This window comes from Leopardus geoffroyi, chromosome D2, assembly GCF_018350155.1.
Source record: "Leopardus geoffroyi isolate Oge1 chromosome D2, O.geoffroyi_Oge1_pat1.0, whole genome shotgun sequence".
Classification (NCBI taxonomy): Eukaryota; Metazoa; Chordata; class Mammalia; order Carnivora; family Felidae; genus Leopardus; species Leopardus geoffroyi.
The window spans coordinates 56,887,728-56,911,357 of record NC_059334.1 but is presented as its reverse complement, the minus strand read 5'-3'; the positions used below and the strand labels follow the sequence as shown (position 1 = coordinate 56,911,357).

The following is a 23,630-nucleotide window of genomic DNA, read 5'->3' as shown; positions in this document are numbered from 1 at the left end:
TGAAATCCTCCGCTCCACCACCCGTGACTCACACTTCTTTGCAGTCATATTGAGGTGTGGCACAGTTGTAGCATTTGATATGCCTTGTTGATAACTGGAAGGTATTTTTGTTTTTGGTTTCATATTAACAAGGAATAGTTTCTAGAAATAATACCTGCCTTTCCTAAACTTGGATTTATTATTGAAGTTAAATAGTTTAAACAACATACTATTTTTGGGTCTATATGATTTATATCCAAATGGTTATTTGTATTGTTTGAAATTCTGATTATCCAGGGGACTGTTTTTATTGATAACCTATGTAGCCTCTTAGGGGAGAAACAGTGATTCTGATGTCATGAGGAGCTCCTAGATTATCCTGTTATCAGGGCATAATTCACTCTCATATTTCTTTCCCTATGTGAGGAAAAGTGAAGAGGGTGGCATTATCAAAGATCTTTTTGGACATGTTTTCATCTCTCTCTATAGCTAAGAATATATACCTAGGAGTAGAATTGCCAGGTCATATGGTAACGCTATGTTTAGCTTTTTGAGGAACTGACAAACTGTTTTCCAAAGTGTACCATTTTCCATTCCCACCAGCAATGTAGGAGGGTTTAATTTTCTCAACATTTTTGCCAACACTTGTTATTTTCAGTTTTTTGGGTTATAGCCATACTAGGAGGTATGAAGTAGTGTCTCATTGTGGTTTTAATTTACATCGCACTGATAGCAAATGAAACAGAGTATATAAGTGCTTATTGGCCATTCATATATCTTTTTTGGAGGATGTTTATTCAAATCTTTTGCCCATTTAAACCATAAGAGACTCTCAAACACAGAGAAAAAACTGAGGGTTGATGGGGGGTGGGGGAGAGGGGAAAATGGGTGATGGGCATTGAAGAGGGCACTTGGGATGAGCACTGGGTGTTGTATGTAAGCCAATTTGACAATAAATTATATTTAAAAAAAACCCAAATCTTTTGCCCATTTAAAAATTTTGGTCTTTTTATTATTGAACTGTACTGACACTATTTGTTATTATATTTTGCTCTAAGTTCTGTTTATGCCTGATTCTTTTTTTCTTCTTTTCTTTTAAGTTTATTTATTTATTTTGAGAGGGAGATAATGAATGGGGGAGAGGGGCAGAGAGAGAGAGAGGGAGAGAGAGGATCCCAAGCAGGCTCTCCACGGTCAGCACAGAGCCCAACGTTGGATTCGAACTCACAAATTGTGAGATCATGACCTGAGCCCAAATCAAGAGTCAGACGCTTAACCGACTGAGCCACCCAGGCGCTCCTTTCTTCTTCTTCTTTTTTTAAATTTTTTTAATTTTTTAAATGTTTACTTATTTTTGAGAAAGAGACAGAATGTGAGCTGGGGAGGGGCAGAGAGAGAAAGGGAGACACAGAATGTGAAGCAGGCTGCAGGCTCCAGGCTCTGAGCTGTCAGCACAGAGCTCGATGCAATGCTGGGACCCACGTAGAGATCGTGACCTGAGCTGAAGTTGGACGCTTAACTGACTGAGCCCCCCATGCACCACATCTGTCTTCTCATTTTGATTGGAGTTCAGGGGAGGATAATAGTAGACATGTTGATTTTTCTTGCTTGTATTTTCTCCCTCCTTTGCAATCGTTTCTTTTGTCCTGAAGATTTGATGCAGTTTGATGATAAAGGAAACAAGACCAATGTACCAGATAAGGAGCGGCAAATTGAGGCTCTCCAGTTGCTCTTCCTCATTCTCCCTCCACCTAATCGTAACTTGCTGAAGTTATTGCTTGATCTCCTGTACCAGACAGCAAAGAAACAAGACAAGAATAAGATGTCTGCTTATAACCTTGCCCTTATGTTTGCACCCCATGTCCTGTGGCCGAAAAATGTGAGTGTTGAGGGGACGAGCAAAGAGTGCTTGGTTTTCTTGGGCTGGTCCTAATCCTCTGGCTGTATCTTGGTGAGGTTATCAAGGGTCCAAGGTCTACTCTTCAGCTTTACAAAGTTAGGGACATACTTTATTAATTCGTTTAAGAGTCATCTAACATGAGGGGCCAATTCCTGTTAACCTCATGTGTAAATCAATCTCTGATAAAGCTGAAAGACATTTATTAGTGGAAGCTTTTAGTGGAAAATTATAGCTACCAACTAAAATAGAATATTCGTTTTGGCTGGCCAATATATATGCCTTCTTGAGAAATCAAATAGATATCTGAAGATTGAATGGCATAAATTTAGACTACAGCCATACAATTTTACTGGATAATGTCACTAAGCCCTCAGGTAAGATGATAGAGCAATCCTTCCTTATCCTAACCCTTCTATTTTCTGTAGATATGCTCTCCTCGGATAAAGCTGAATGTGTTTTTTATTACTGAGACCATGGCTTTCTCAGTGACTTACATGAGAAATAAATTATTAAATGTCTTTTGAACTAATTTTTGACCTGGAGGTGTACAGCTTTCTATTCCTGCACATTCATAATATAAGTTTTATTGCATATTGGAATTGGGAACCAGAACACTTGGGTTGGAAGCTGCAAACCAGCTATGTTATCTGTGTCCTTTACCCTTGTTATGCTTAGGCTCTTCCTCTGTAAACTGGGCGTAAATTAGTATTTTATCACTTATAAGGTTGTTGGAAGATAATAGAAGTAGATAGGATGATAGGATGTGGTGATTTATAAAAGGTTTTGGGGATTATAAGAAATGAGAAAAGGAGGGTTAAGGAGAGCACTTGTGGATGCCTGATTGGCTCAGTTGGTAGAGTGTACGACTCTTGATCCTGGGGTTGTGAGTGCCAGCCCCACCCGTGTTGGACTCCTTGGGCTCATAGAGTTTACTTTATTTATTTATTTAAAAATTTTTTTAAACGTTTATTTATTTTTGAGACAGAGAGAGACAGAGCATGAATGGGGGAGGGTCAGAGAGAGGGAGACATAGAATCTGAAACAGGCTCTGAGCTGTCAGCACAGAGCCCGACGCGGGGCTCGAACTCACGGACCGAGAGATCATGACCTGAGCCAAAGTCGGCCACTTAACCGACTGCGCCACCCAGGCGCCCCTCATAGAGTTTACTTTAAAAAAAAAAAAAGGGGCGCCTGGGTGGCGCAGTCGGCTAGGCGTCCGACTTCAGCCAGGTCACGATCTCGCGGTCCGTGAGTTCGAGCCCCGCATCAGGCTCTGGGCTGATGGCTCAGAGCCTGGAGCCTGTTTCCGATTCTGTGTCTCCCTCTCTCTGCCCCTCCCCCGTTCATGCTCTGTCTCTCTCTGTCCCAAAAATGAATAAACGTTGAAAAAAATAAATAAATAAATAAAAAAAAAAAAAAAAAAAAAGGAGAACAGTTGTGTGGAACATTTTACCTAACAAGTAACTAGTGAAAAAATGTAATGTTCCAGGCTAGGAAGAACCCCACCCCACACAAAGGTGGGGGTGGGGTAAGAAGAAAAGGACACACTAACATTTGTCCATATTAAGGAGATCAAGCCTCCTAATGAGTTTTTTGTTGTTGTTTTTTTTAAGTTTATTTATTTAGAAAGAGAGTGCAAGCAGGGGAGGGGCAGAGAGAGAGAGAGAGAGAGAGAGAGAGAGAGAGAGAGAATGAATGAGAATCTCAAGCAGGCTCTGTGAGAACCTGATGTGGGGGCTCAAACCCATGAACTGTGAGATCATGACCTGAACCGAAATCAAGAGTTGGATGCTTAACTGACTGAGCCACCCAGGTGCCCCCTAATGAAAAATTTTAATAATTAAAAAAATTATTTTTATTTATTTTGAGAGAGAGAGAATGCGAGCAAATGGGGGAGGGTCAGAGAGAGAGAGAGAGAGAGAGAGCAAGTGGAGGAGGGGCAGTGAGAGAGGTAGAGAGAGAATCTCAAGCAGGCTCTGCACTGCCCTCACAGAGCCCAATTCAGGGCTCGATCTCACAAACTGTGACATAATGACCTGAGCTGAAATCAGGAGTTGGTCACTTAACTGACTGAGCCACCCAGGTGCTGCAATGAAAGAATTTTAGAACCAGTCAATTGATCTCATGAAAAAAGAGTAAGTAATCTGTGTCTATAAAAAGAAATGCTGGGGCACCTGGGTGGCTCAGTTGGTTAAATGTCCAACTTTGGCTTAGGTCATGGTCTCATTGTTCTTGGGTTTGAGTCCCACATCAGTCTCTCTGCTGTCAGTGCAGAGCCTGCTTTGGTTCCTCTGTCCCCTTCCCTCTCTGCCCCTGCCCTGCTCATGTGCTTTCTCTTTCTCTCTCTCTCAAAAATAAACATTAAAAAAAAGAAATATTAAGAGATCTTAATATTTAAACATAAAGCAAACATATTAAGTAACAAAGATGCATGTTGAGGATGAGGGCTTTGGGATAGTAGAGATGGATACTCAAGTGCTTAAAAAACAGGAGAAATAAGAGAATCAATGACCATTTGCGTTTTTAAGAAACAGATGTTACCTTTGGTATCAATTAGTAGTGATGGTTTTCTTTCACCTTTGGAGAAACTCCAGTTTCTCTGAAGAGGCAGCGTCCCTGGTAGTTTGTATAGATTCTGTTCTTCCTGCCCATTTTGAATCCTAGACTAGATTTTCTTTATCAACACTGCTTGCATGTATAATTCTCTAGCAGAATTAGGAAATAAAGATTGGTTGTCATAGGTTCTTGTTGAGTTCAGGGACACATGGTTTCTTCTAGGTTATATGTCCAATCCAGTAGAAACTTGCTGAACTGAAAAGCCTTTCCAGAATTAAACACTATAGTACAGGCACCTTTGTTTGGGATAGAAACCCTTATACCTTTGAAAGAATAAGCTTATTGGTAAGTAAATGGAACATCTCTTCTACTTCTCAGCTCTTAATCCTCTTTTGGTTTCTTTCCCTATGAATAGGCCACTGCCAATGACCTTCAAGAGAATATCACAAAGTTGAACAATGGGATGGCTTTTATGATTAAACATTCCCAGAAACTTTTTAAGGTAGGTAAGGGATGGGATTTGAGTGGTAATAGGACAGGAGGTTGGAGCATGGTGGAATCCTCAGTAGGGCTACAAGGATGACTAATAAAAAAGTCTCTGCCTCGGACTTGAAACCAGATGGGACAGTGGCAAAACTCAGAACAACTAAGGTGGGGAGAAATAGTAAGGTACCTGGAGGCTGAGTAGGATAACTGGCCCCACCTGGGACACCCTTACTTTTTCATGAAGGGCAGTTTGTACTGGCAGTTGAGTGAGTTTATTCTGTCTATTCCTGCCAGGAGAATTTTGAGGGTCTGACAGTCTGCTTTCATTTTGTACTCTTTGTCCCTTTTAGTCCACACTATCAGTGTTTCTGCCCATATAACTTTTTCAACTTCGTGGTTCTGTGGATTTCAGAGGGATTCACTCCATTAGACAAAAACCACATATACAAATCTTTTGAAGACAAACCCTTCTCTCCCTTGGTCTCCTCCTGAGAAGGCTGAAGGACAATACCTTTAACCTTCCCAGAGGCCCTCTGGTCTGACTGAGAGGATCTTTATTCTTTTGAAAGTGTCCTTTGTGTGACTGAAAACTTTGACCTTTTGGTGTTTTAAAAGATTTTATTAAAAAAAATTTTTTTTTAATGTTTACTTTTGAGAGAGAGCAAGAGTGTGAGTGGGGAAGGGGCAGAGAGAGAGGGAGACACAGAATTCAGGCAAGCTCCAGGCTCTGAGCTGTCAGCACAGAGCCTGATGCAGGCTCGAACCCATGAACTGTGAGATCATGACCTGAGCCAAAGTCTGGTGCTTAACCAACTGAGCCACTCAGGTGCCCCTAAAGATTTTTATTTTATTTGATTTGATTTGATTTGATTTGATTTGATTTGATTTGATTTATTATTATTAAAAAATGTTTTTAAATGTTTATTTGAGAGAGAGAGAGAGAGAGAGAGAACAGGGGAGGGGTAGAGAGAGAGGGAAACACAGGATCCGAAGCAGGCTGTAGGCTCTGAGCTATCAGCACAGATATCGGGCTCGAACTCTTGAACCTCTAGATCATAGCTGAACTGAAGTCGGTTGCTTAACTGACTGAGCCACCCAGGTGCCTCATTACTGTTTTTTTTTTTTTTTTTTAATGTTTATTTATTTTAGAGAGAGAGAGAGACAGCATGAGCAGGGGAGGGTCAGAGAGAGAGAGAGAGAGAGAGAGAGAGAAAGAGAGAATCCCAAGCAGGCTCTGCACTGTGAGTGTGGAGACTGATGTGGGGCTCGAACTCACGAACTGTGAGATCATGACCTGAGCCAAAACCAAGAGTCAGATGCTTAACCAACTGAGCCACCCGGGCGCCCTGATGCTTCTAAGATTTTAACAAAAAGTTGTACAGTCATATCCTTGGCTTTTTCTTTAGAGCACACTTTCCTGATAGTGAATTTCTCAATTTTAGCATCTTGCCATCTGGAAAGACTGAGAATTGAGAGAGAATTGACTAAGTACTTCATATAAGAGAAATCACACTTTTTGTGATTGGCTTATTTCACTTAGCATAATGTTTTCAAGATTCATCCATATTGTAGCATTTGTCAGAATTTCCTTCTTTTTTAAGAATGAGTAATATCCCTTTCATTGTATATACTGCATTTTGCTTATCATTTATCTGTTGAGGACACTTGGATTTCTCCCATGTTTTAGCTCTTGTGAATAATGCTGCTATGAACATGGACGTACAAATAATCTTTTTTGAGACACTGCTTTCAATTCTTTTGGGTATACACCCAGAAGTGGAATTACTGGATCATGGTAATTCTAACAGAACTGCCATACTGTTTTTTTTCTTCTTTCATTTGTTTTTTTTTTTATGTTGCTATTTCTTTTTTTAATTTAATTTTATTTAAATCCAAGTTAGTTAACATATAGTGTAATAATGGTTTCAGGAGTAGAATTTAGTAATGCATCACTTAAATATAACACCCAGTGCTCATCCCAACATGTGCCCTCCTTAATGCCCATCACCCATTTAGTCTATTCCCCTACTCAACATCCCTCCAGCAACCCTCAGTTTGTTCTCTGTATTTAAGAGTCTCTTATGGTTTCCCTCCCTCTCTGTTTTTATCTATTTTTCTTCCCTTCCCCTATGTTCATCTGTTTTGTTTCTTAAATCCCACATATGAGTGAAATCTTATGGTATTTGTCTTTCTCTGCCTGACCTATTTCACTTAGCATGATACATTCTAGTTCCATTCATGTTGTTGCAAATGGCAAAATTTCTTCTTTTTGATCACCGAGTAATATTCCATTGTATATTATACCACATCTTCTTTATACATTCATCAATTGATGGACATTTGGACTCTTTCCATAATTTGGCTCTTGTTGATAGTGCTGCTATAAACATTGGGCTTCATGTTCCTTTTCGAATCAGCATTTTTGTATCCTTTAGATAAATACCTAGTAGTGAAGTTGCTGGGTCATAGGGTAGTTCTATTTTTAATTTTTTGAGGAACCTCCATAGTGTTCTCCAGAGTGGCTGCACCAGTTTGCATTCCCACCAGCAGTGCAAAAGTGTTCCCCTTTTCTGCATCCTTGATAACATTTATTGTTACCTGCCTTTTTAATTTTAGCCATTCTGACAGGTGTGAGGTGGTGTTGAGCATCTTTTCATGTGTCTGTTATTTGGATGTTTCTTTGGAAAAGTGTCTGTTCATGTCTTTTGCCCATTTCTTCACTGGATTATTTGTTTTTTAGACATATTACTTACTTTCTTTCTTTCTTTTTTTCTTTCTTTCTTAATTTTTTTTTAACGTTTATTCATTTTTGAGAGACAGCGACAGATCTCGAGTGGGGGAGGGGCAGAGAGAAAGGGAGACACCAAATCTGAAGCGGGCTCTAGGCTCTGAGCTGACAGCACAGAGCACGACATGGGGCTTGAACTCACGAACTGCAAGAGCATGACCTGAGCCGAAGTTGCACACTTAACCTCCTGAGCCACCCAGGGGCCCCTGGGCATACTGTTTTCTATAGTGGCTGTATTCATTTTACATTCCCTCCAGTGACGTACAAGGGTTCCCATTTCTTCACATCCTCACAAATACTTATTTTTTATTTTTTGGTAGTAACTATGAGGTGGTATCTCATTGTAGTTTTGATTTGCATTTCCCTAATGATTAGTGAGATGTTGAGCATCTTACATGTGCTTATGGCCTATCTTCTTTGAAGAAATGTTGTTCAAGGTCTTTGCCCATTTTTGCATTGGGTTTTTTTGTTGTTGAGTTGTAGGAGTTCTTTATATATTCTGATTAGTAATCCCTTATAAGATATATGATGTGCAAATATTTCCTCCCATTCTGTGGGTTGCCTTTTTACTCAGGTGATAGTCTTGCTATACAAAATGTAAAAACTTCTGTGAAATTCCCCATTAGTTTATTTTTTTCCTTTTGTTGCCTGTGACTTTGATGTCATATGCAAGAAATCATTGCTAAATCCAATGCCATGAAGATTTTGTCCTATGCTTTTTAAAAATAATTTTATAGTTTTAGGTCTTATATTTAGTTTATAAATCCATTTTCAATTAACTTTTTTTTTTTTAACGTTTTTATTTTATTATTTTTGAGACAGAGAGAGACAGAGCATGAAGGGGGGAGGGGCAGAGAGAGAAGGAGACACAGAATTGGAAACAGGCTCCAGGCTCTGAGCTGTCAGCACAGAGCCCGACGTGGGGCTCGAACTCACGGACCGCGAGATCGTGACCTGAGCTGAAGTCGGACGCTTAACCGACTGCACCACCCAGGCGCCTTCAATTAACTTTTTAATATGGTGTTAGGTAAATGTCCAACTTTATTCTTTTGCTGTGGACATCCAGTTTTCCCAGCTCCATTTCTTGAAAAACTGTTCTTTTTCCATTGAATAGTCTTGGCATGCTTGTTGAAAATCATTTAAGGATTTATTTCTGGATTCTCTATTCAGTTGGTCTATATGTTTGTCTTTATACCAGTACCACACTATTTTGATGACTATAGCTTTGTAGTAAATGCAGCGTGTAAACATGGAGGCCTCCCTAGGATTTATTGACTACAAGGTGGTGAGTGATCCAGAGTCCAGAGTTTAGAAATGAAAGATCAGAATCTTAGGTTAAAAAACAGAGTCAGGGCTACATCAGGGGCTTTGGTGCCCAGGTCAAAGATTATCATGAGTTAGAGGTCAAGATCTAGATAAGTGAATTAGAATAGTAGTCAAAGGACAACAGGAGAAAAAATGACTTTTAATGATGAACAAAGATCTTTCAGACCTGTTCATTATATACTTCCTGATGAAGGGAACAGCTAGTTCCAAAACATGCATTTATGGGAATAAGTAGAGAGGAGTTGTGATTATGAACAGTAAGGCAATTACTTGACTGTAATTGTGAATCAAAATGGAGAGTTTCTAGGTGCAGTTCCTAATAGAACTCTCCTTCATTGAATTTTCTTGTTACTATTGCTATAGGATTAACTTTTCGTAGTCCACCACTCACAAGTTAAAAGAGAAGTGGGATCTCAGAGATCTCACTGCACCCCACGGTTTTTAGCCTTTCTATTTCTGATCTCTTTACCTGTGGAATCCATTCTCCCTTGTGCATGATTCAGTGTACATAGTTCAAGTATACAATGAGGCTGTACTTAACTATGAAGGATTTTAAGTGACTTAACACAAATTTGTTATCTTACAGTTCTGTAGGTCGTAAGTCTACAGGAGTCTCACTGGTCTAAAATCAAGGTTGGCAGGGATGATTTCATTTCTGGATATTCTAGGAGATAATTTATTTATTTGCCTTCTCCATCTTCCAGAGGTTGCCCACATTCCTTGGCTTATGGTCCCCTTCCTCTATCTTCAAGGCTAGCAATGTTGTATCTCTCTCTTATTCCTAACTACGGCTGGGAATGGTTCTCTGCTTTTAAGGACCCATCTGAATAACCTAGTTAATCTCCCCATTGCAAGGTTCTTAACTTAATCACACCAGCAAAGTCCTTTTTACCATGTAAGATAACATATCACTGTGAACAATTTTGAGAATAGAAATCACACAAATCTTAGAGATAAAACAAGAGTATGGGCTCCTGGATGTAATTCAGCTTGGTACAGTTCTAATTAATGGACCCTTTCAAACAGTCTGTTTTTACTCTACCTTTTCCTTATATAGATTCCTGTTTCAGCTCCTCATCTTTGGGGTTTTGATTCTTGTTTGCTACTTTACCTTTGTTTCCAGACTAGTGTGAGCACTCTTTGAGCCTCTGTTGATCTTTGAAGGAGAGAAAAAACATTTCTTTTGAGATTTTAGTCTTCAGTCTCTCCTCTTTGATACTCACATCAGAACTGTTGTCTTTATGGGCATCTGCTTTACCACTTTGGCTAATTAGGTTCTTTCCTGAGCTTTTCCTTTGGATGAAAAATGGTCGATTATTCTGTGTGCTCTATCACTTATTCTGAGGTCCTATTGTACCCCCAGTTTGTTGTTCTTGTGCTTTGTTGTGTCTTCTTCTTCTCAGGCTTCTTTGGGTGGAGTTTTTACCTCCTAATCCTCAGATTCTGTGTTCTTTGTATTTTTTTCCTTAAAATTCCTCCTATTTCTAGTTCTGTCTTCTATTATCAGTCCCTCTGACCCAATCTGGTTTTATGTCTCCCTAACACGAGTCACAACATCTTTTCCTAGGGACTTATAATGATATACAATTAAGGCCAATTCCCATTTTATGTGAGAAGTCCTTTTGTTGATTCCCTCTGAACTGTAAAATACTTAACACCTCCAGATTTTCATTTAAACCCATCTGCTTCTGTCTCCCTTTCTGGATATGTCTTAAGCTCATAGTATCTATTGGGGGCAGGGATTTTTTTTTTTAATTTAAAAATTAAAAAAAAAAAATCTCACACCCAATGTGGGGCTCGAAGTCACAACCCCGAGATCAGGAGTCACATGCTCCACCAATTGAGCCAGCTAGGTGCCCCAGGTTTTTGTGTTTTTTTTGTTTTTTTTTTTTTTTAAATGAAGTTTATAGAATAGGTGGAGTGGGTTCTGTCATATTCTTGTTTGGAGGAAATTTCCTTTGGTTTTGAGCTCTGCTTTGTAGTTTAGCAAGGTAGAAATTAAACAAGATATCATAATGTTTTTGTCACAAGAGTCTTCTTAAAACTTTGTTATGAAGTTTTTCAAATACAGATAAAAGGTGAAAGAGTAAAACAGTGAACACTCATATAACTGTCAGATTCAACAAATGTTACCATTTGCCATATTTGCTTTTTTTTTTTTTTTTTACTCTATACATTTATGCTTTTTTTGGTGTTTGTTTTTGGCTGAACCCCTGACAGTAAATTGCAGACATGATACTTCACATCTAAGTACTTAAGCGTACATCTCCTAAGAATAAGAACATTGTCCCAATAGTCACAGTACCATTATCATGTCTAAGAAAATTAATGAGGATTTCATATTAGCTAATATTCAGTACAGATTCAAATTTCCCCATTTATCCTAAGAATGTATTTCATAGCTGCTGTTTTTAATAACATATACTAATCAAGGTTCATATATTGCCTTTGATTATTATGTCACTTTTAATCTGGAATAGTCCCTATGCTTTTTCTTCATGTCATGGACTTGTTGAAGTATTCAGGCCAACTGTGTTACAGAATATTCCGTCTTCTGAATTTGTCTTACTGTTTTCTCAAGGTTATTTAACTTGTTCCTATGTATCCCTTTCTATGTAGTTCCTGTAAACTGTTAAGTTAGGTCTAGAGACTTGATTAGATTCATATTAAGCATTTTTGGCAAAGATTTATAGGTGATGTTTGTGTATCTCCTATTGCATCATGTTGCATCACATTCAGAGGCACAGAATGTCAGATTGTCTCACCCTCAGTGATGCTAATTTTGCTAACTGCCACATCTCTTAATTACAAAGGTACATTTTCCCCTTTGCAATTAGTAAGTAACCTGCAGGATGATTACCTAATGTAATGATTTTAGCACCCGTCTGTAATCCTGCTGGAATCTCAAAAACAAAATAGTGTTTTTCTAATTCTGTTTAATCTTTATTAGCTGACTTTTTTTTTTTTCCTGAGGAGAGCTTTCCTTTCCTCTGTTTCATTCTCTGTCTCTTTTTTTTAATGAATACCTCTATAGACTCATAGGATTATAGTTATTCAAGGTGTTAGTCAATTTCAGTTGTTAATTTTAATTTTCAGATTGTCTCAGATTTGGCCAGTGAGAGCCCTTGCCAGCTCTTCCTGCTGTCTTTTTGACAGGACTCCATCAGTCTGAGTGTTTCCTTCCTGGCATAAAATGTCCCCAGCTCACTTTGCATTTGCTCTGCCCTGGGCCTGGAATCAATTATTTTCTTTAAGGAGCCCTGTTTTTTTTTTTTTTTTTTTTTTGAGTGACCCTAGATATACTCATTGTTTCTGGGGTGTCATTGCTTTCTAGGCTCTTTGAGGGCAGGAAGTAGATTAAAAATTTTTTTAAAAGCAACTATTAGTTCATATTAGTATCTCCAATTCAGATTTATCATTCCAGAGCTTTTTCTTGACTTCTTTTACTTTGTATCTGTTTTCAGTCATTGCAAATTCAAGATTTTAGTAGCATTTATATGCTATTTGCTTTATCCTACAATATATATCAACATATAAAAAATTAGTTTAAAAAATATACCTATATAAACATGCTGATGGAAGTTTAAGATTCCCTTATAGTTCCTTTTCCCTAGAATATATCTCACTCAGGATGTATAATTAGAATACAGTTTTTTTTTTTTTTTAATGTTTGTTTATTTTTGAGAGAGGGCTAGAGCCCAAGCAGGGGAGCAACAGAAAGAGAGAGGAGACACAGAATGCAAAGCAGGCTTCAGGCTTTGAGCTGTCAGCGTAGAGTCCTTCACGGGGCTCAAAATCATGAACCATGAGATCATGACCTGAGCCAAAGTTGGAATGCTTAACCGATGCCCCTAGAATACAGTTTCCAAAAGTTAGGTGGAATAATTCTTTTTCTGTGCTTATGTTGTCAATCATATACTCAGATATATTCATTTTTTTTCCCTGTTTGTGTTCAGTTTAGGGTTTACCTTTATTTCCTTTTGGGTTTAAGTGTATTTTTTTGACTCTGTAGTATATTTACATGCTTCAAAAGCCCAACTACACAAAAGGATATATACTTAGAGAAATCTCAGTCGTCTTCCTAACCATTTTCATTATTTTCTGGCTTATCCTTTTCTGGTGTATCTGGTTCCTTTTGTGTTTCTTTTTATAAAAACAAATAAGTGTGCATATGTATGTATGTTCCTATTTTCTTTTTCTTACATAGGTTCCATGACTTTTCTCATTCAACAGTAGATCCTGGAAGTCATTCATATCAATTCATAAAGTGTTTCTTCCTTCTTTCCCTTACCCTCTCCCCTCTTTCGTTTTTAGTAACTAGATAGTTCTGTGTTGTATGGATGTATAAAAATTCATTCAACCAGTTTTCTATTAAAAGACATTTAGGGGGCACCTGGGTGGCTCAGTCCATTAAGCGTCCGACTTTGGCTCAGTCATGATCTCGCGGTTTGTGAGTTCGAGATGTCTCGCCCTCTCTCTGCCCCTCCCTGCTCACACTCTGTGTCTCTCTGTCTCAAAAATAAATAAAACATTAAAAAAAAAAAGACATTTAGGTTGTGTTTAATCTTTTTTTTTTTTTTAAGTTTACTTATTTCTTTTGAGAGAGTGTGTGAGTATGAGTGGGGGAGGGGCAGAGAGAGAGAGAGAGAGAGAGAGAGAGAGAGGGAGAGAGAGAATCTCAAGCAGACTTCATGCTCAGCATAGAGACCAACTTGGGGCTTGACGTCACAAATTGTGAGATCATGACCTGAGCCGAAATCAAGAGCTGGATGCTTAACCCACTGAGCTACATAGGCACCCCCTCTTTTTTTTTTTTTTTTTTTTTTTTAATGACAATTTAAATTGTGGCCAGGGGGAAAGTAACCATTCTGAAATATATCCAGAGTGGTTTTTTTTTTTTTTTTTAATGTTTATTTATTTATTTTGCTAGACAGAGAGTGAGCATGAGTGGTAGAGGGGCAGAGAGAGAGAATCCCATGCAGGCTCCATGCTCAGCACAGAGCCCAATGTGGGACTCAATGTCACGACCATGAGATCGTGACCTGAGCTGAAATCAAGAGTCAGAGGCTTAACTGACTTAACTAAATAAGCCACCGAGACGCCCCATATTTGATTTTTATATCTATAATAGTGTCTTCTCAAAAACAGTTTTCCTATCAGATTTGTTGAAGTACCATTTTGGTGGCAAGAGAAAGGAAGCTATGGAATAGGGCATTTTGAGGATCTTTTGTTTTTCTTTCTTTTTTTTAAATTTTCTTTTAAATGTTTATTTTTGTGAGAGAGAGAGGGTGTGCATGCACACTAGTTGGGGAGGGGCAGAGAGAGAGCGGGACATAGGATCCCCCTCTGACAGTAGACAGCAGACAGCCCAATGTGGGGTTCAAACTATGCTTAACTGACTAAGCCACCCAGGTGCCCCTGGGATCTTTTGTTTTTCAGAAGTAATCTGCTAGTCCAGTTATTTTGAGAGTCACTGTTTTTGTGGTCTGAAAGAAATTTAGATACTGCTAACCATTTTTTTCTTTTATATCCCGCCCAGGCTCCTGTTTATATTCGGGAATGTGCTAGATTGCACTATTTGGGCTCCAGATCTCAAGCATCAAAGGTAAGAATAGGAAATTGCTCTTAGCCTATTCAAGGAGAGAGTTAATTAAGATTAGTGGAGTTTTATTTTATTTACAAAAAAAATTTTTTTTAACATTTATTCGTTTTTGAGAGACAGAGAGAGACAGAGCATGAGCAGGGGAGGAGCACAGAGGGAGGGAGACACTGAATCTGAAGCAGGCTCCAGGCTCTGAGCTGTCAGCACAGGGCCAGACGCGGGGCTCAAACTCATGGACTGCGAGATCATGACCTGAGCTGAAGTTGGATGCTTAACCAACTGAGCCACCCAGGCGCCCCCCCAGATTAGTGGAGTTTTAAAACAAAGTGTGAGGGGTGCCTGGGTGGCTTACTTAGTTAAGTGTCCAACTCTTGATTTTGGCTCAGGTCATGTGATCTCATGGTTCGGAGTTTGAGCCCTGCATGGGGCTCTGGGCTGACAGTGCAGAGCCTGCTTGGTATTCTCTCTCTCCCTCTCCTCTACCCCTCCCTCACTCGCACTCTCTCTCTCTCTCTCTCTCTCTCTCACTTAAAATAAATAAACTTTGAAAAAATAATAAAACAAAGTATGAAATAAAAATAAGCCATGGAAAATAAAATGTTAGTGTTATAGTTCAAAATTATCTAGTCAGTTTGAGATAAGGAAAAAGACGGAGAAGAAAGTTATGTATTGAAACAAAAGTGCCCCCTCCGCCCCCCGCAGTCTTCTTGTTTCCTTTCAGAGGTGCTCCACTGGTAGATGGTATCCTCTACATGTGAGTGATGGCATAGACTGCATGTTTGAAGTTTTTCATAAAGTCCCTATGCATTCTTACAGCATATGATATAAGCAGTCTGTAAATAGCAATGTATTAAATATTTTGCAGCAGTAAATTAGTTTTATATAATACATTCTTATTTCATGTTCAGTGGTAACACTCTACCAAATGTCTCAAACGCTTGAGACCACATGAGCTTAGAAAGCAAATGTGTGATGCTTATTAACAAGATTGCATATGATTATTGCGCTTTAAAACTGAGAAGTTTAAAAAACTTCACAAGTACTTTTTAACGATTTCTATTTAAAATTTTTTTTTTTTTTTTTTAACGTTTATTTATTTTTGAGACAGAGAGAGACAGAGCATGAATGGGGGGAGGGTCAGAGAGAGGGAGACCCAGAATCCGAAACAGGCTCCAGGCTCTGAGCTGTCAGCACAGAGCCCGACGCGGGGCTCGAACTCACGGACCGCGAGATCGTGACCTGAGCTGAAGTCGGCCGCTCAGCCGACGGAGCCACCCAGGCGCCCCTAACGATTTCTATTTAGTCTGTCTTGATTAGAAACTTAAGCTGTCATCTTATGCTATTGGATATATAAATATCCAAATATTTGGTGTGACCTGGAGTATATGAGTTCAACTAGTATAAGTGGAGTTTGGTTTTTCTTAGAGAGTTGTTGCCATTCCTCCACCGCTGCAGTGTAGTTACCCCATCATGTTGTCATGTGTAGGAAAGAGCACCCAGCCAAGAGCCCGTGCACTTGGTCTCCAGGATGGGTCTGTCCCTTTTAATATCTAAATGACTTTAAACTTATAGCTTAACTTCAGTTTTTTCTTTTATCAAATAGGAATGATGATACTTTCCCTGCTTACCTCATAGGATAGCAGTGAGAGTTATATGCAATTAAAAGATGCTTTGAAAACTGAACTCTTATATAAATATAATTTTTGGTGGCAATATTCTAAATGAATTTAGGTTCTCTATGTAGGTCGTGGGAGTGGGCTGTTAATGTAGTCCATAATTAGCGATTTCTCTTCATCTGATAACTTTATGTTTAGGTTTTTCTTATTCCTTGATATAAGAGTGTACCATGTTCCCCATTTCTCCCCCCTCTTTTGTTCCAGGGTTGTGGGAACCTGAAAATAAGCTGGCAGGATATATTTTTTTTTTTAAACTTTTTTTTTTTTTTAACGTTTATTTATTTTTGGGACAGAGAGAGACAGAGCATGAACGGGGGAGGGGCAGAGAGAGAGGGAGACACAGAATCGGAAACAGGCTCCAGGCTCTGAGCCATCAGCCCAGAGCCTGACGCGGGGCTCGAACTCACGGACCGCGAAATCGTGACCTGGCTGAAGTCGGACGCTCAACCGACTGCGCCACCCAGGTGCCCCTTGGCAGGATATATTAATTCGCTTTTCTTTAAAATTTTCTCTAGGATGATCTTGATCTGATAGCTTCATGTCATACTAAGTCCTTCCAGCTGGCAAAATCTCAGAAACGGAACTGGGTTGATTCCTGCTCTCATCAGGAGGAGACCCAGCAGCGTACAGAAGAGGCATTGAGAGAGCTGTTCCAACACGTTCACAATATGCCAGAGTCAGCGAAGAAGAAACAGCTTATTAGACAGGTACCTGAAGGCAGGAAATGGTGACGGGCTTTAGGAATGTAGTCAAGGTTGTAGAATCACTAGGGAATACCGTTACAAATCTCGTTTAAGTTTTGGCTCGTATTGACCTACACTTGGCTCGGCCAAGGAAGCAAACTTGTCAGTGGAATCTCAGTGGCGGTGTCTATACTACTGCCCCACTAGGGAAGGGAGTGGAGGGAGGCTCTTGGATTTCTACAGTTAAACAGAAGGATCCAAGTGTAGTTAGAGTTTCTCTAATTTCGGTCATGTACCAAATATGCTGAGAGAGAACCAGCAGTTATACAATATATTGTTCTGGAGTTTAAATCCTTCAGATATTCTTGGCAAATAATTTAATCCTTTGGAATTCCAATTTCCTTGTTTGTAAAATGGTAATTGAAATGTCCGCGTTTCATGACTATAAACATTAGAAAGAATCTATGTAAAGTGCCTGGCATAGCAGAAAGCAGTAGCTCTTACTAATGAGTTGTTTGCAGTTAGGAAACACTATAAAGCGGGCTTGGTTTGATATTAGAAGGTAGGAATTCTGGTAGCTAAATTTGTTGATTTTGGAGCCGTGGGAACAAATTAGTGCTCTCATTTGCCATTTTGAGACTTGAAGTGTAGCAGGAGTAAATCCCAACGACTTGGTTAATTTCTTTCTCAGGAAATATATTTTGTCTCAATCCCTCTTGAATTTTAGCTGAATAGGCAAGGCCAGCCTCTTGACTTCTTATTCAACTGGGACCTTCTTGAGGGAAGTCTGTGTTTTTACTTTTTTTTTTTTTTATACCTAATCTCAAGCGTAGGGCCAGATATAACCAAGTGCTCAGAAAAAGTTGAACTGAGCTATTCTTAATAGTTGATAGAATCTTTTAAGAAAAGTTTTCTGTTACACTCTTTGAAGTTACTTTGAGATCTAGCAAATTGTGTTATGACTGGAATTTTCAGGGGTGTTGTCTGAGTATTCTCACAGATTCAGAGCACTGCAGTGATTTAATTCTTGATAGAAACTAAGACAGCAACTTAGGTAGGACAAGTGTAATGACTTTGTCATCAAGAATGCAGAGGGTTAAAGATAATATGAAGGAAAAATCTAGCATCATTTTTGGTCTTTTTAGAAAAATAGGAAATTATAGAGAAGGTTAAGAAGAAAATAAATCACTCATCCCACCAGTGTTTACCTTTTTGGTATTTCTTTTAGTTTTTTTCCTATGAATAAATTTTTACATAATTAGGAGCATACCACATACTTTCTTTATCTCTTTTACTAAACATTACAGCATAAGCATTTTCTCATGCATGCTTGCAAACTCCTTGCATACGTTTCAAATACTGCCATTTTGTTTTGTGGAAAGTATAATTTTAATATTTCCTGATTTTTCTCTGGTTGTAAAAATAATAAATATTTACCATAGAAACATTGAAACCTCCAAAAGAGTGTAAAGAAGAAAAATCACCTGTAATCATCCTGAGATAACCACCAATAAAAATTTGGGAGTATTTTCTTCTAGCGTTTCTTTCCATGAATATGTATTTGACATGTTTTTCTTTTGCTTGAGATCATAATATATATTCAGTTTTTATATTCCTGTCCTTTTCATTTAACATTATATCATGATCATTTTCTAGAGGCAGTGAACAAGGGCGTCTGGGTGGCTCAGTTGGTTGGGTGTCCGACTTTGGCTCGGGTCATGATCTTGTAGTTTGTGGGTTCAAGCCCCGCGTTGGGCTCTGTGCTGACTGTTTGGAGCCTGGAGCTTGCTTCGGATTCTATGTCTCTTTCTCTCTCTCTCTCTCTCTCTCTGTCTCTCAGAAACAAATAGATATTAAAAAAAAAACAACAAAAAGGGTCGTGAACATTTTTAACACTTGCATAATATTTCATCACTTATATCTAATGTATATACAATTTGCCTAACATTGAACATGTTTGGGAAATAGGTTGTTTTTTACCTTATAAATTTTTGCTCATAGCTATTTTCATTGCAGAGTTTTTCCTAGAAGTGGCATGACCCAAGGATATGCTTTTTTTTTTTTTTTTTTTTGGGTGTAGCTTATAGCTATTAGGTCACTTTTTTTAAAAGTTTATTTATTTTTGAGAGAGAGTGTGTGAGTGAGATGGGGCAGGGAGGGAGAGAGAGAATCCCAGGCAGGCTCTGCATTGTCTGTGCAGAGCCCAAAGTGGGGCTTGAACCCACGAACCGCGAGATCATGACCTGAGCTGAGTGGGGTGCCTAACTGAATAAGCCACCAAGGGGCCCCCCTTTTTATTTTTAAAGTTTTTAAATTTATATTAGAGAGAGAAAGAACACGGGAGTAAGGGAGGAGCAGCGAGAGAGGGGGACAGAGGATCTGAAGCGGGCTCCGCGCTGATAGCAGAGAGCCCAAGATGGGGGTTGAACCCATGAACTGTGAGATCATGACCTGGGCTGAGGGTGGATGCTTAACCAACTGAGCCACCCAGGTGCCCCTAGATCCCTTTTAATATATAGGTCTCTCTTTCTCTCCCCCCTTTTTCCCCCTAAAACATTGCCAAAGTTTGTTTGAATAATCTTAAATTCATTTGTTTATTTACTTATTTTTCATTTTTTTAATGTTTATTTAATTTTGAGAGAGAGAGAGAGAGAGAGACAGAGTGTGAGCAGGGGAGGGGTAGAGAGAGAGGGAGACACAGAATCCGAAGCAGGCTCCAGGCTCTGAGCCCGACACGGGGCTTGAACTCCTGAACCGTGAGATCATGACCTGAGCTGAAGTCGGATGCTTACATGACTGAGCGACCCTGGCGTCCCTGAGTAAACTTAAATTTTTTTTTTTTTAAATGTTCATTTTTTGAGGGAAAGAGAGAGAGCATGCGAGAGTGGGGGCGGAGGGGCAGAGAGAGAGGGAAGAGAACCCGAAGCAGGCCCCAGGCTCTGAGCTGTCAGCACAGAGCCTGACCCGGAGCTGTCAGCACAGAGCTGACCCGTGAGATCATGACCCAAGCCGAAGTTGGACACCCAACCGACTGAGCCACCCAGCTGGCCCTTAAATTTAAAATAATTTAGATTTACGGGACACCTGGGTGGCTCAGTTCGTTAAGCGTCCGACTTCAGCTCAGGTCATGATCTCATGGTTTGTGAGTTCGGGCCCCACATCCGACTCTGCTCACAGCTCAGAGCCTGGGGCCTGCTTCTGATTCTGTGTCTCCCTCTCTCTCTCTGCCCCTCCCCCACTCACTCTCTGCCTCTCTCTCTTTCTCAAAAAATAAATAAACATTAAAAAATAAATAAATAAAATTTAGATTTAGGAAAAGCTTGCAAAGATAAAACAGAGAATTCTCACATACCCTTCACTCAGGGTACCCTTCACTCCTGATGTTAACATTGTTAAGACTGGGATGCCTAGGTGGCTCAGCTGGTTAAGCATCCGACTTTTGATTTTGGCTCAGGTCATGCATGATCTTCTGCTAGCCCCATGTCTGGTTTTGCACCGTTGTGGAGTCTGCTTGGGATTCTCTCCCCCTGTCTCTGCCCTGTCTCCTTCATTCGCACTTGTGTTCTCTCTCTCTCTCATAAAAAAAAAATTGTTAAAACTTAACGTTACTGTTAACATGATAGATTTTACTCAGATTTTATCAGTTCTTTCGCTAATACCCTTTTTCTGTGTCAGGATCTAATCCAGGTTACCGCATTTGTGTTTAAATACACACATTCTCTCTCTGCACTTCATTTGTGAAAGAAACCAGATTGTTTTCCACAGACTGGATCTTGCTGGTTGCACTTCGGCGGTTTTATTTAACATGGTCCTCCATCCTCTGTATTTATTATACATTTGTAGTTAGATCTAATTATAGAAACTGATTTGAATATCAATTAGGTTTTTTTTCTTTTTGGTAAGAACTTCATAGGTGGTGTGAGTTTTTTAATACAGTAGTTCCTGCCTCTTATCTTCAGGGGATGCCTTCCAAAACCCCCAGTGGATGCCTGAAAACTGTGGGTAGTGCTGAACCCTATATATACTATGTTTTTTTAATACATACATACTTATGATAAAGTTTAATTTATAAATTAGGCCCAATGAGAGATTAACAACAATAACAATAACCACAATAATAATAAAATAGAACAGATATAACAGTATACTGTAATAAAAGTTATGTGGATGTGTTCTCTCTCAACATACCTTACTATAGTGTTCTCACCCTTCTTATGATAATGCGAAATGATAAAATGCTCATGTGATTTGGTGAAGTGAGGTGAATGATGTAGGCATTATGATGTAGCGTTAGGCTTACTACTGACCTCTGACCGTACATCGGAAGGAGGATCATCTGCTTCTGGACTGTGGTTGATTACAGGTAGCTGAAACCACGGAAGGCAAAACCATGAATAAAGGGGGGCTACTGCATGCATTTTTAAAAGACTCTGGACACACATTGCTAAACAGCTTCCCAGAAAATTATTAATGCTCTCACAAGCTGGATACAAGAGAACCCGCCTTACTGTACCTGTCCAACATGATCAGGAATGATGGGTTGTCACTTGTCCCAATATACCCTGGAGGGATGCTTGCTTGCGAAGCTCTTTAGAAGTGACTAAATTTTCTGTCAGCTGAGATAATTAATGTCGAGAACATTTTGGTACCTATATAATGTGTATGAAAAGTGTCATTTTTTAAAGTCTCCAGAACTGAACCTGAACTGATAAAAATTTGCAAAATTAAAATTCACATGTAAAAACTGTATGCCGAAAAGGAAGATAAGTAGAATTAAGTACTATGTCATTTTTTGTAACTGGGAAGATGAATGGCTAATCAAAGCATTAAATAAGACTATATAATGTCTTAGGTCTTCCATTTTTCCATGTTAGATACTATTAAACAGAAAGCTGATATTGATAAAAATGCCAATTCTTTTGAGAGAGAGGGCACGAGCAAGTTGGGGAGGGGCAGAGGGAGAGGGGGAGAGAGAATCCTACATAGTCTCCACGTCCAGTGCAGAGCCTGACTCGTGGCTCAGTCTCACAAACCGTGAGATTGTGACCTCAGCCAAAGTCAGGATTCGGATGCTTAACCGATTGAGCCACCCAGGTACCCCGACAAATTTTTATTCTGATGTATTTCCTCTGATAATAATGCTGGCAAGCAATCATGATAGATGTCCATTTAAAGAGCTTTAGTCACTTTTTTATTCTGTGTGCAATTTATGTTAAATTAAGGACTGTTTTAGGTTGTGCTAGTCACTCTCTTTGTTCAAGGTACTTTCTGCAGAAGTCTTGATTACCAGCTGGAGATCTTGGACAAATTACATAACTCCCAGACTCTCAGTTTCCTTGTCTGTAAAATAGGGGTAACATTTCCAACCTCATATAGTACATGTGAAAAGGAAAATGAAGTGTAGTCTTCTTAGAGTAATTTAAAAAATTTTGACTTTTTTTGGCAACATCATTTGCTTTGAGATTTGCTTGCCAACCTACCAATCCATATGTGTGGAGACTCACTTATTCCTGGATTTTTCTGGATGTTTATACTTAGCTATTGATGATTACAGAATCCTATCTCTTGATGGGGGAAATAATAGTAAAATGTTTATGTTTTCTCTTAGTTTAATAAGCAGTCGGTGACTCAGACACCAGGGCGAGAATCTTCTACTCCTCAGGTACAGAAGAGAGCCCGTTCACGTTCCTTCAGTGGCCTTATCAAGGTAGGTATGCTGTGCTGTCGTTTTCAGCATTGACTTAGAGAAAATTTAACAGTCTGACTTTTCTTATGCATAAACGGTTTTCTTCTATTCTTTGGGATCCTATAAAGGGTTTGTTTGTAAGAGGTTAAGGATAGAATTTGGAAAAACTTTTAGTTTTTATAGCATTTTGCTGTTTCAAATTGGAGAAGGGGTTCTGTGATTGGAGAAGGGAAGAATAAAAGAAAGGTCCTTCCTTTTCTTTGGGGGCTGAGGACAGAGTCCCATTCCTGAGCAGTGTAGAGAGTTCTTTGTTTTGTGCTACACATTTCACTGCACAATTTACAAAAGCTCTTGGAGAAGTGAGGGAGTTGACAGGCTTGTGGAAATGGTTTGGGAATGGATTTTTTTTTTTGAAGTTTATTTTGAGAGAGAAGAGAGAGATGGAGAGAGCATGTGTGGCTTGTGCACCAGTGGGGGTGGGACAGAAAGAGAGAAAATCCCAAGCAGGCTCCATGCTATCAGCATGGAGCCTGATGTGGGGCTCGAAACCCACAAACTGTGAGATCACGACCTGAGCTGAAATCAAAAGTTGGCCACCTAACCAACTGAGCCACCCAGGTGCCCCCAGAAAATGGATTTTCTGATAGCCTAGTGAGTTTCAGGTAGCTGAAATTTTTGTAAGCTTATTATTTCAATCAGTTGTATATTTTCTCTGTATCAACTTACTTAAAAATCTTGTTTTTAAAACAAATACAGTATCTACTTCTGTGCTGTTGCTGCCCTCACTATGCTTGTAGGTTGAATTCACAGGTCTTCACAGATGATCTCAACTTGTGATTAAGGGATGTTGCCATTAGGTGGCAGTAGATAACCCAATTATGGGGTTCAAATTTTCAGGCATAAACTAAGGCAACGTTCTGGTTAACTTGGAGAGAGATTAAGCACAGT

At 39.3% G+C, this 23,630-nt stretch overlaps 1 protein-coding gene across 2 annotated transcripts in view; it reads left to right on the top strand.

Annotated features, from left to right (window-relative positions):
- ARHGAP19 (Rho GTPase activating protein 19) overlaps positions 1-23,630 on the top strand; it is a 68,238-nt gene that overhangs the window by 30,138 nt on the left and 14,470 nt on the right. For both annotated transcript variants that reach the window (XM_045438410.1, XM_045438411.1), the window contains exons 5-9: positions 1,632-1,858; positions 4,851-4,937; positions 14,575-14,640; positions 16,829-17,020; positions 22,605-22,703. In XM_045438410.1, the coding sequence (XP_045294366.1) occupies positions 1,632-1,858; positions 4,851-4,937; positions 14,575-14,640; positions 16,829-17,020; positions 22,605-22,703 (671 nt within the window). The remainder of the gene's footprint in view (positions 1-1,631; positions 1,859-4,850; positions 4,938-14,574; positions 14,641-16,828; positions 17,021-22,604; positions 22,704-23,630) is intronic.